This window comes from Penaeus japonicus, unplaced genomic scaffold (assembly GCF_977035675.1).
Source record: "Penaeus japonicus unplaced genomic scaffold, GWHDUDI00000001_assembly GWHDUDI00000004, whole genome shotgun sequence".
NCBI classification, from domain to species: domain Eukaryota; kingdom Metazoa; phylum Arthropoda; class Malacostraca; order Decapoda; family Penaeidae; genus Penaeus; species Penaeus japonicus.
In genome coordinates, this window is record NW_028234406.1 from 18723369 (window position 1) to 18735055 (window position 11687).

The 11687-nt window shown below is 35.2% G+C and overlaps 1 protein-coding gene across 3 annotated transcripts in view; it reads right to left on the reverse strand.

Moving 5' to 3' along the window:
- Positions 1-691: 691 nt before the first annotated feature.
- Positions 692-11687, reverse strand: part of LOC122248749 (small glutamine-rich tetratricopeptide repeat-containing protein alpha) — a 20366-nt gene continuing 9370 nt past the window's right edge. For 2 of the 3 annotated variants that reach the window (XM_043008957.2, XM_043008959.2), the window contains exons 2-8: positions 11344-11563; positions 10997-11148; positions 10090-10239; positions 9271-9434; positions 5819-5942; positions 2665-2844; positions 692-2385 (exon numbers count right to left, since the gene is read on the reverse strand). In XM_043008957.2, the coding sequence (XP_042864891.2) occupies positions 2247-2385; positions 2665-2844; positions 5819-5942; positions 9271-9434; positions 10090-10239; positions 10997-11148; positions 11344-11563 (1129 nt within the window). In that variant the 3' untranslated portion in view covers positions 692-2246. The remainder of the gene's footprint in view (positions 2386-2664; positions 2845-5818; positions 5943-9270; positions 9435-10089; positions 10240-10996; positions 11149-11343; positions 11564-11687) is intronic. The other variant, XM_043008958.2, reaches the window with a different exon arrangement.

The following is an 11687-nucleotide window of genomic DNA, read 5'->3' on the forward strand; positions in this document are numbered from 1 at the left end:
CATTTTATAAATCATTGAATCTTTCCAGCGGTCTTCAACTTACCAAATTCAAGCATTTTACATTTGTAAAGGATACAAACTTTAAAATATCTCATGATTCTAATTGACACATGATGGTCATTTTATCAACAACCACATTTCTCTATTTATCCATAATTTGCCAAGGAGATAAACAAACATATCATAGGTTCCATATATGTATGTACACAACGTCATATGGGGTGGAAAGAAAAAAGAAAAAAGAAAGAGAGAGTGAGAGAGTGAGTGAGTGTGATTGTGTGTGTGTGTGTGTGTGTGTGATTGTGTGTGTGTGTGTGTGTGTGTGTGTGTGTGTGTGTGTGTGTGTGTGTGTGTGTGTGTGTGTGTGTGTGTGTGTGTGTGTGTGTGTGTGTGTGTGTGTGTGTGTGTGTGTGTGTGTGTGTGTGTGTGTGTGTGTGTGTGTGTGTGTGTTTCTGAGTAGAAGCAAGTAGAATAAAGAGTACACAAACCTGCACATGCAATGTTGATCAATACATGAAAATGTGTGTGCATAACCATACATACCTACTAATTTGTTCTCACCCATAAAAAATAAAATTAACTCAAAACAAAAGCAGATGCAGGTAGATGCAGTACCACCTTATAGCAGTGTCACCTTACTTCTTTCAATTTTTACATGTTTCAGATGTTACAGGGTGGAAATAACACATACTTTCTACTGCATTTTATTTCAGATCAACAAACATTTTCCTTTAGTAAGAAATACTTCCATCTATGCCATTAAGCCTTTTCTAATAAGATAAATGTAATTTCCAACTCTTCCACTAAACCAGCAGACTTCACTCTGCAACCATTAATGAAATTCAATAATTAATCAAGTTTACAAAAGACCATATAAATTTGAAAAAGGTGAAATAAAAACAATAAAAAATAGAAGGAGATTAAAATGATGACACAAGTTCTAACATACAGTTGTATAACAGGCAAATATGAGCACCCTAACATTTTAAAGTTTACAAAGCCTAAGGCAGCTTGAACATCTCAAATTTACATGAAACACAAATTTACATGTTTCACCTAATGTAGTCTGAAAAAAGTTAAATGCTACATAATCTTATCCTGGTTTAAGGAAATACAAATAGACAATGCCATAAAGGATAAGAATATAAGATATATCAGCAAAATTCTCATTACACTGATTTCAAATGATTACTCAGTCTTTTCCTCAATGATAGAAAGCTACTTTAATCAATTATCAGTAACTTTGGTCTCAACAAACATTGCTTTGATAACATGGAACAACATAAAAGCATTAATCTGCAACCTATGATCATAAGATCTTAAAAACAACTACAGCATTGAACCTGTAATTTCTACAGTAACTTTTTTAATCACTGTAAACTATGAAAGACTGAATGCTGACCAAACCTCCAATAAGTGTTACACATGCTAAATGACTTCAAACATTGTCTTAATGCATATCTATGTAAAAATAGATATAATGCTTGTTACAAAGAAACCTTCTTCAATGTGACATCTGTTTTGCAAAAAAACAAAAAAAAAAAAAACAACTGAAACTACATAATAAACCCCTGAATATTGGGTCAAAAATCCATATTCTTATTGTCTACCTTATAATGTGAGCATGATTAAATCTTAAATGAAAATAATATAACTGTTTAATTATTTTATGTAACCCCCTCCCTCATTTTTAAATAAGATTATTTACAACTCTGTTAATGGTTTTGGTTTAAATATATATGTCTATAATGGCATAATGCAGTAAAGTAGTATGAAAATGATAATCATTGCAACAATCACTGTCAGTGTTTCATATACTTGCACTGGCAAATAGATGCAGCCACATAATTCCAAAGAAGTGTCACACTTTCAAACACTTTGAAGTCCAACAGAAATTGAATATAACCCACAACATTTGTAAATGAATATTCTATTTACCCTGAAGAGTAATGAATATCAATAACTATAATGATAAAAATGCATATCTCATCTTAAAAGATTTTTATCCCTGCCATTGGATTTGTTTTTTTTAACCAACATGTGAGGTCCCTCTACTAGTTTACTAAAGCATGTTTCATAGTGAATCTGTTTTTTCTTTTGTAAATTCTGAATAGCAAAAACAAAACAAAGAAACACACCCATAAAAAAATCTAAAGAAATACAAAAAAAAGAAAAAAAGAAACAACAAAGTGGTTCCATGTACCAAAAAATGGAAGAAAAAGAAAAACAGAAAGGAAGAAAAAAAATTAACTTTGAGGAGGGTTTTGGTTATTACCCCCAGATGGGTCATCTGCTCCTCCTCCTGCATTGCGATTCATTTGCCGGCGGATTTGCTCGACTAACTCTGGGTTTTGATTCTGCATTTGTTCTGCCAACTGCCGCCCCCTGGAGACAAATATTGATATGGAATTCAGACACATCACTTTCTACATGTTATTACAGCTTTGGCTGCAATTCAAAATCTTAAGATTTGATACTGTAATAAAAAAAAACCCTCGCCTCTTGTTTTAATGTGCTTCATCCAAAAAATATCCATCTTGATGTAGTCACTGAGACTGAAGCATGATAAAATAATGCACATCTATTACTTGTAAAAGTATAAAATCCATTAATTATTGAACTTCAAAATTTTATAGGTAGGATATAATGAGCCTGTATACGTACGCATTTAGAAGAGCTTCCATGCCTCCAGCTCCAGCTCCAGCTCCAGCTCCAGCTCCAGCTCCAGCTCCAGCCCCAGGGCCTGGTGGAACACCCTGAGGTGCTCCTGGAATACCTCCTGGCATACCTCCTGGCATACCTCCAGGCATACCTCCTCCCATACCACCCATAAAACTACTCATCCTGGAAATGAAAAAAAAAGACAATAAAAATATGGACAGAATGAAAAAAAAAAGAGAAAAATTAGGTGATTTTGTTTTATAAGAAACAGAGAAACAAAAATAAAATCAATAAAAAACTAGAAATCAAATAATATACAAAGGAGTATAGACAAATAATCAACTTTCATTTGTAACTGCTGAACAATCTCAACATTCTGTAGCATCAGTCATTGTTTAGATGTTTAGATGCCATCAATCTTAATCTTAATACAATGTAATAGCTCCAAAGGTGCCTCCTCAGTCTTTCCAAATGTGGATCTTTGCAATTCAAAGCAGAGTTTAATTAGTCAAAAATATAAAAGAAAACCAGTATTCTACTGCAAAATTTACTGGTTAACTCAATAACTCTGGGTGGCAAGATGTATATGCCATGGCATCAGTGGTCATATCTCCAGAGGCCACGTATGCCATGTTATGATTTAAACGGCCTGGCTAGACTGGTATATCCACACGAGTAGGGAGGTCAATACTCGGGGCAGGTCCATTCCTCCAGCATGACACCATCTAGCCAACTGATTTATTGTGAATTAAGCCAATGATTGATATGCATTAAGACCTATTTTATCAATTAAATATTGTGCAGCTGGCATTTTTTCATGACCTCATATTTCCTGCTTCCTTTATCCTTTTCTGCTTCTGGCTGCGGCTGTGTTTGCTAGCCGGAAACACTAGAGAAGAACACTAGAGAAGGCAGACATGGCAGAAAGAAAAAGAGAGAAAAGGAAGACAGGCAGAGATCAGAACAGAACAGCAGAGCACACAGCTCTGACATCCAGCCTGCTAGCTGGAGGCAAGTGTGAACTATCAGGCCACCCAAATAAAGTGCTGCAGCAAGAGAACGGGTCACAACCAGGGCACCTAGCTGTTTGCAACAGGTGCTGGTGCTGGTAACAACTGAAGCCATTTAGTTGTTTACACAAGAATGCCATCTCAAGGGCAACTTACACACTATTAAATAAGAACAGACAAAGACTGCTATAATAATGCAAGGTCTGCTACAACCATGGTGTGAGGAAGATAACCCAGGCTACGAACTCAGGGTATAGATTACCTATTTGTCGGTATACCTGCTGCTCTGAAACAAGTTTTCTCTAAAAATAAAAATGAGGAAACTTCAATAAAAAAATATTTATGTCAACCCATAAAAACAAATTACTTCCCTTATACTCTTAAACTAGAGAATGAGTTAATGTAGAGTCTGTACAATAAATATCAGTCTAATTATGGTAAAACAATAAAATCATGCATTATCCAAAAAGGTCAACAGACTTCTAAAGAAAATATCTATTGCAAATAGGGCATATGACTTGTCATATGGGACAGACTGAGGTTGAAAACAATGTCTGAGGGTAGACAATGTAGCTACCAGTGTTGCCTGGAGAGATGGTCATGCACTTTGCAAACATGACAGGTTAAATACTTTAGAGAACAACCAATACCTATCTCCAGATTCCAGTCTGGAAGGCCAAAAATAAGATCCACCAGTACAACAAGGGTGTTATGGCAGCAGTCAAGAAAAGTGATCTTTAGCCTTCCAGATTGATATAAAGGGATGGGAAAGCCTTACTCTACTTCATCTCAGATCTTATCCACTCTCTGAACTGTGTGAAGAGGAACATCAGTTTTCTTTCCATATATCTGGCAAATGAAATTCTGCTTTGAAAAGAGTGATTACACAGGATCCATCATTTCATGAAGTTTGCCTTTAGTCCATAACTGAATATCTGTCAGCTACAGTGTATTAGCAGCAAAACACAGCACTGAACACCTGCTTGATACCATCACTTACTATAAACCCTTTGATGATGGTGCGTCACACCCGTGTGACACGGCTAAATGCCCGATGACGGGGAGACGCACCAGTGTGATGTTCCCGATGCAATATTGCATAGGCCCAGCGTAGGGGGTTTCCACTTATCGCTGGGCCCGTCGGGATAGGGTTAATCACTGGTAACAACTTAACCCTTCAATGACAGGCCTTTTATGAGGCAGATCACTTTCAAACTGTATTTTTCCTTTTGTTGAAATTAAGCTATCTATTCCTACAAATGCTAATTAGCATCACTTTGCTAATATATCATAAATAGACAGACATTTCATACTACAAGTCTAGAAAATAATAGGAAACACACACATCATAAGATGCCCAGCCCAGGCTCAACATCTTAAGATGTGTCCTGTCTTGGAAGGGTTAAAAGGAGATTATCTCCCTGCTAGATGTATTAACCCATTGGAGCCGGTTGACGTGATGACATGTTTTGTGGTTTTTGAGTCAGATGCCCGGGATATTAGCGCAAGCCCGGCTCTTGAGTTGAGCGAGTGGGCAGCCCAGGCTTGCGGCTTGTGTGTACGAGAATCTTGAGGCATTAGGCTTATGCGTTCGAAAACCCCGGTATTGCAACCGTGCAAAGCTGGAACAGCCCCGGTGTGAGTGGGTTAAACAACTTCTGGGATTAAAATCTGTATACTTTGTGCCAAACAATATAAAACTAGCTATCAGCATAACACTGTAAGCAAGTACCTTAACCCACTGCAGATGGGGCACCTAACAACAAACTTGGTAGTCAGGACAGGCAGTCTTTGATGACACAGGCAACAGCAAAAAATTAGAGGGACAGGGATAATGTTTTCTCTGCCCTTTGGGCAGAGAAAACTTGCCTAATGAATATTTTTCCACAAGTCCATCAGAAAACAAGGGTTTAGGCTGACTTTGGAAACCTATAACTCTATAACACCATTACAATCATAATATTTCATGACTGTGAGGGCGCTTCAACGGTGAGCAGATTTCGATGTTGCATCATGTACACACTGACACTCATCTTTTAGGCCTAACTGATGCCATCATGTATGTCATGACACACATCCGGAATGGGTTAAATCCACAATTAATCAAACACACATATAAAGACAGATACAAAAATCCAATCACTTACATGTTCTGCATATTAGGGTCTGACATAAGTTGTGTTGCCATGTTCATTAGGGCTGGGTTGTTCAGCAAGTTAGACAAATCGGGCCCACCTGGACCACCCAGGCCTGCTAAGCTGCCTAGACCACCTGTAAATAACCCATTCAATTCTTATAGATCTACATTAAGTTTACAAATAGTAATCATAAGTCAATTTCTGAAATAAAAAATGAGTATTATATTTCATCTCTTTTTCCTTAAATATATCCACATTCCACATTACAGCTAGAAACATATGCCAATGGTGAATATCCATATAAAGAAAACTCTTGCAGAGTATCAATCAAATAAACATAAACCCTTTAACATATCTGGTACAAATTAATAGCATAAAACAAAAAGCCCAAGGCATTAGGCCCATGCACTGCGAAATATCTCAGTGAGATGACCAGATACAGCCAAATTGGCCCCATTGTTAACGGGTTACAAAATATATATATTTTTCTTCACTTGTGAAAATAATGTAAAAAAATATAAAAACCTCCTTTTATCACCCTGTTGAATTGGGCGGGTGAAAGTGCTCAAAGAGGCGCATTGTGGCTTTGCACTGGGAGAGATCTTGCACTTGTTATCTTGCCAGCAGGTACGTCATTTGGCAAATATAAGCCCAGGCACAAATGGGCTAATGGTGGGGCTGTTTTGGCTCCACCTGAATATTACACTGAGGTATTTCAAAATGCACAGTCCTAACACCACATGCTATTTGTCTGATGAGGCAGCAGCCAGACACAAATTGTCTAATCACCTTTTGTGCTAGCAATACAAAAAGCCATGATGTGATATCCCGTCCCTGGCAGGAAGACCAGCAGGGCCATAACCTGATATCACATCATCCATTGTTAAAAGGTTAAAAACAACTTCCAAACTGGCTAGCAAACAACAAAAAAAATATAAAGTTTTATCTCTCCTAATAAAACTGTGGACTATGCAACAAAATAGAGTGATAGAGTTCATTAGAAGTATGAACTAGCTTTCCAACTGAAAAAGATTTAGAGCAAATATATACAGCTAAGAAAAACAATACTAAGAACTGCATTCCAAGCTCTAATTTTATCTAATCTGACTTTCTGACAATTACACAAATACCCAGCTAAAAAAAAAACCTATATCACACCTGACAGTTAAAATTAGCTTTAGTACAGCACTGAATTAATAAATTACTTTTTATGCACTAATCCATTATCATTAGAGCATTTCCCTATAATATACAATAATTTTATCATGACTTAAATGAGAGCACTGTACTTTTTGCAAATAAACTCACATGAAAGTTCCAAAATTTTAAGCACTTAAACTCCAGTGCAAGTGACCCATAGAAACAACTAAAAAATGAGTCAGCTAATAACATGCTAAGACAAAAAATAAATATCAATAATAGAGGAAAAAAATGGTGCATATGTAAACAAATTATATGTTCTGTAATTAAAACAAGCAGTGTATTTCTAAAAACATCTTAGTTTTAATTGTAAATTTTGTATGCAGCTAGAAAGAAAAAGTCAATTTTGTAAGGAGATGAATATCAATAAAAAAGATACATAGCATAAACAGATAACGTAGTATCAGGAACAGAATTTCCACCTGTTACCTCTATTAATAAATACAAGATAAAACTAAGACTCCTTTTCTGCACCATGAGCTTGTTTGTGAAAGTATCCAACAAGCTGTTCACAATTCCTTTTCACTTGCTTGCAGTTACTTGTTAACTTTGATATCTGAACTCATATATATTGACAAAGACGAAAATGATGGAATAAGGAGAAATATGTCATAACTGATCAAAAATGATGAAATCCTTCCAATCATCTTCAATTTCAAAGCATTTTGTGGGTCTTGGATTTTAAAAGTGAGAATTTACGAACATAAAATTCTATGTTTATTTGAGTTTCTGCTGAAAAATAATGGCATCTGGATAAATAACACACTATCAGTAAGTTTTCAATTCATAAAATGGGGGACTTGTCTATCTCAGATAATATTGCACCATAACATGGGTTTTAGATGTGGTGATTGGTTCTTAATATCTTTTATATACATATAAATTGCTGAATTTAATAATATATGAAGAATATTAATTTCCATTTTTTCCTTATACTTTCAGAGTAGTGGGTCTTTCTACAAAATAAAAACAAAAATTTTATCTTAATTTTCCTTGTATATCGCCACAGTAACTATGTCTTAGGGTCCTTAAAACACATCTTACAACAACTTCAACCCATTTGCACCGGCTAACGTGCTGTCACATTAAGCGGTTTTTGGGTCAGATGCCGGCAATGAGATATTTAGTCAAGGCCGGCGCGCCGGGTGAGTGAGCGGATAGCCCAGGCTCGCGACTAATGCGCCCAAGAATTCCGAGGCATTAGGCTTATGCGTTCTAAAACCATGGCATTCCGACTATTTAGAGCCGGAATAGCCCCAGCGTGAATGGGTTAACACGTGGAATGATACACCACCTACTATTTGCAACAAAATTCTTATATCTTCTCCTGAACCACGAAAAAACATGTAACACAAAAGAAATGGTCATTCCCTCCTTGATTTTACCAGGAATCAAATCTCCCCCAATAAAGTAACAGCCACCTAAATGACACAAAAAACAATCATGGAACATATCTACACTTATACTCACACACTTTTACATGCATGCAATACCATGACAAGCAATCATTGCATTGCACAATTAACAACAATAATAACAACAAAAAATGATTAAAAAACAACAACAAAAAAACAACAGACCAATCAATTACTTAAGCTTTAACTTCCATAATTTTGTAAAGCTCTTTTTTATACAATCTTCACATATTCTACAACTCAAAGAAACACATGTAATCAATGCAATGTACCATAAAAGTCTCCAGAGTCATTGACAGTATGAAGGAATTCTGAAGGATATAAATTATCACAAATGAGCCAAAAACTAATTTAAAAAGACAAACATTTACCCCAGGCTTAATATTGGTCTTACATAAATGACAAAAAGTCTTCTAATTTATTGTCTATTTCATCCTTTTTTACTAACTGATTTCCAGACCTAAGCACATTAATAATTCATTTTCCTAAAAGTAGCAAGTCCCTCAAGGAACATAAGAAACTACAAGAAGCAAAAATAACACAGTCAAAACTCCCTTTTCTACAAATTACAGATTTGTTACATTCATAATAATAAAAACTATAGTAAATTGCAAAAAAATAATAAAATAAAATGGAACAGCAAACAAGAGGTAAACAAATTTGTTTAAAAAGAACATCTAAATCTAACTATTAATCATCTAAAAAAAAAGAAAAAGAAAAAATCTATATATATAAAACACTACACAGACTCCAACTATAGTCTGGGAAAAGCACACTTTTGCAAAAGTAAAAAATGCAAAAGAAAAAGGGGGGAGGGGGGGAGAAAAATGAAAAAGAAATCCATACCAAGTCCTGCAAATGGGTTTGGTGGAGCTTGCGGTTCTGCACGAAGCTTTTCTTCAGCAATAGACAGATTTCCTCTGTAACTCTCATTATCTGGCTCAAGCTCTAAGGCCTTTTGGTAGCACTCCTTTGCTTTCCGGTGATCATTTAGACTCGAGAATGCCAAGCTGTCACAAAAAGATTTGTCTTACTTAAACCTTGTACTAATTAAAAACTCAATACTTAATAGATAAGTGAAATGTACTTTAAACGCCTATAGTATAAATGCAATGAACTCTAAAATTAATAGCAAGTGGTTATATGGCTATATATACTGATAAAATTTCTCAGCCCTTTACACTCTACTTTGATGTCCCCCTGTGGGATGTTCTCATATACACAAACAGTATGAAAAAACAAATACACACCTACTTACACTCCTAATTACACACATGATAATCATATATGAAGAAAGGAAAGAAAAGATAACAAAAAGAAAATCAAATAATTAAATATTGCATAAGAAAATTTAATCATAACTGTCAAATAAGGCAAAACATAGCTGGCAAAATAAATTATGATGGCAAATATAATGAGATTTGTGTAACTGATACCAATAGCATATTTCAAACAGATATTCGTATTAATACAACCTAATAATCTTTTTTATGACTGCCACCACTAATGACCTGACTAAATACATGTGATTCAGCTTAGACCACTACAAGCAATGTATTAGTAATATACCATTGTTTTTATCAAATCCTAATCCCACCCAAAATATAATTTTGTAACTATGAAATATGAAAAAAAACATGCACCATAAACTTCAGTGACTCTTACCCCATTCTTCCATATGCTTTACTGTACTGTGGCTCAATCTCAAGGGCTCGCTTGCAGTCATCGATGGCCTCCTTGTGATTATTCAACTTGCTGTGTGCTGCTGCTCTGTTGCAATAATATACTGCATTTCTACAGTCCTTGCTTATTGCTCTATTCATGGGAGAAAAAGAGAAGGGTGAGACTGATATATAGCTGAAACAATAATATCAGTGATTACAACAATACTATCACTTCTCCTGAGGCAGGCTGCATCTTGAGATGTTCAACCTGGGTTGGGCATTCTAAGATGTGTGTTTTCTATGATTTTCTAGATTTATGGTATGAAATATGAGTCTATATATGACACATTAGTAAAGTGATACTAATTAGTATCTGGTATATGTCTTAATTGCTGAAGGAATACATGGCTTGTAATTTCAAGAGGAAAAATGCAGAGTGAAAGTGATCTAACAGCAAAAATGCAAGTTATGATGGGGTTAATAATATAATAGTACCAATAATAATAATAATAATAATAATAATAATAATAATAATAATGAAAACAAAAAACAAAAAAAATGATATTTTGAATAAAAGAATATTCCTGAAAACAATCAATGAATAACCTCCCCCCTACATCAATGTAGCAGATTTTGAATGTGGCCTATAGGTTTCAATGCAAATTTCTTCTATGTACTATCACTTTCCATTCTAGTCTCTTTTGGGAAAGACAGTGAATTAATGAAAAGTTATGATATATCATATATTACATCAGGTTTGTAATATGAAGACATAGATAACAAAATTAATATATAATTGGATAGTATCAGCTTTACACATATCCAAATGACTAATCAAAAGGGTATATACCATTGAAATATTCATAATATCAATTTCAGCTATGACTCTAAAGCTAATACCAACTCACTTTGTGTAACAGTCGAGAGCTTCTGTGTACTTTTCATCTCGCATAAGTTGGTTGCCTTCATTTTTAAGCTGTTCAGCTTCACCTTTTTCTTCAGCTGAAGCTTCCCTTGGTGCTGATTCTGTCTGGGGTGCTCTGCTACTTGAAAACGTATCCTGAAAATATTAAATACAACTGAGATATCTGAAAACATGTATCCATGATTTAAGTAGGCAAATAAGAACAGTATGATGGAATATAATGTCAGTATAAAACAGTTGTGAAATATCTATGTTTCATTTCAAACCAATATCTGCTTTCAGGCTCACTGTAGTCTTAAGTTCCATCCAGTTAAATGTCTTACTACTTACCATTTCCCCTCTAACAGCCTCAGAGAAAATTTGATAGAGACTTTTAGGCACAGCTAAGTCATTCTGTGCTAAAGATACCCCATAGGCAGTTTCAAGGCACTGTACGGCAACCTCTACACTCTCTACTCCCTCCTCTGTCAGTCCGCCCCCATTGGCACCACTTTCCAGCTGTGACTGGAGAAACTGCACCATGGAGTATACCAATCTCTTTACTATTTCTCTGTGAAAATGAAAACACATGAAATGTTTTTGAAATGTATATCAAACATAATATCTATATCCCTATATCTATTTTCTTAAATCAACATAGCAAAATCTAGTACTTAGAAAGCCTTATTAAGACA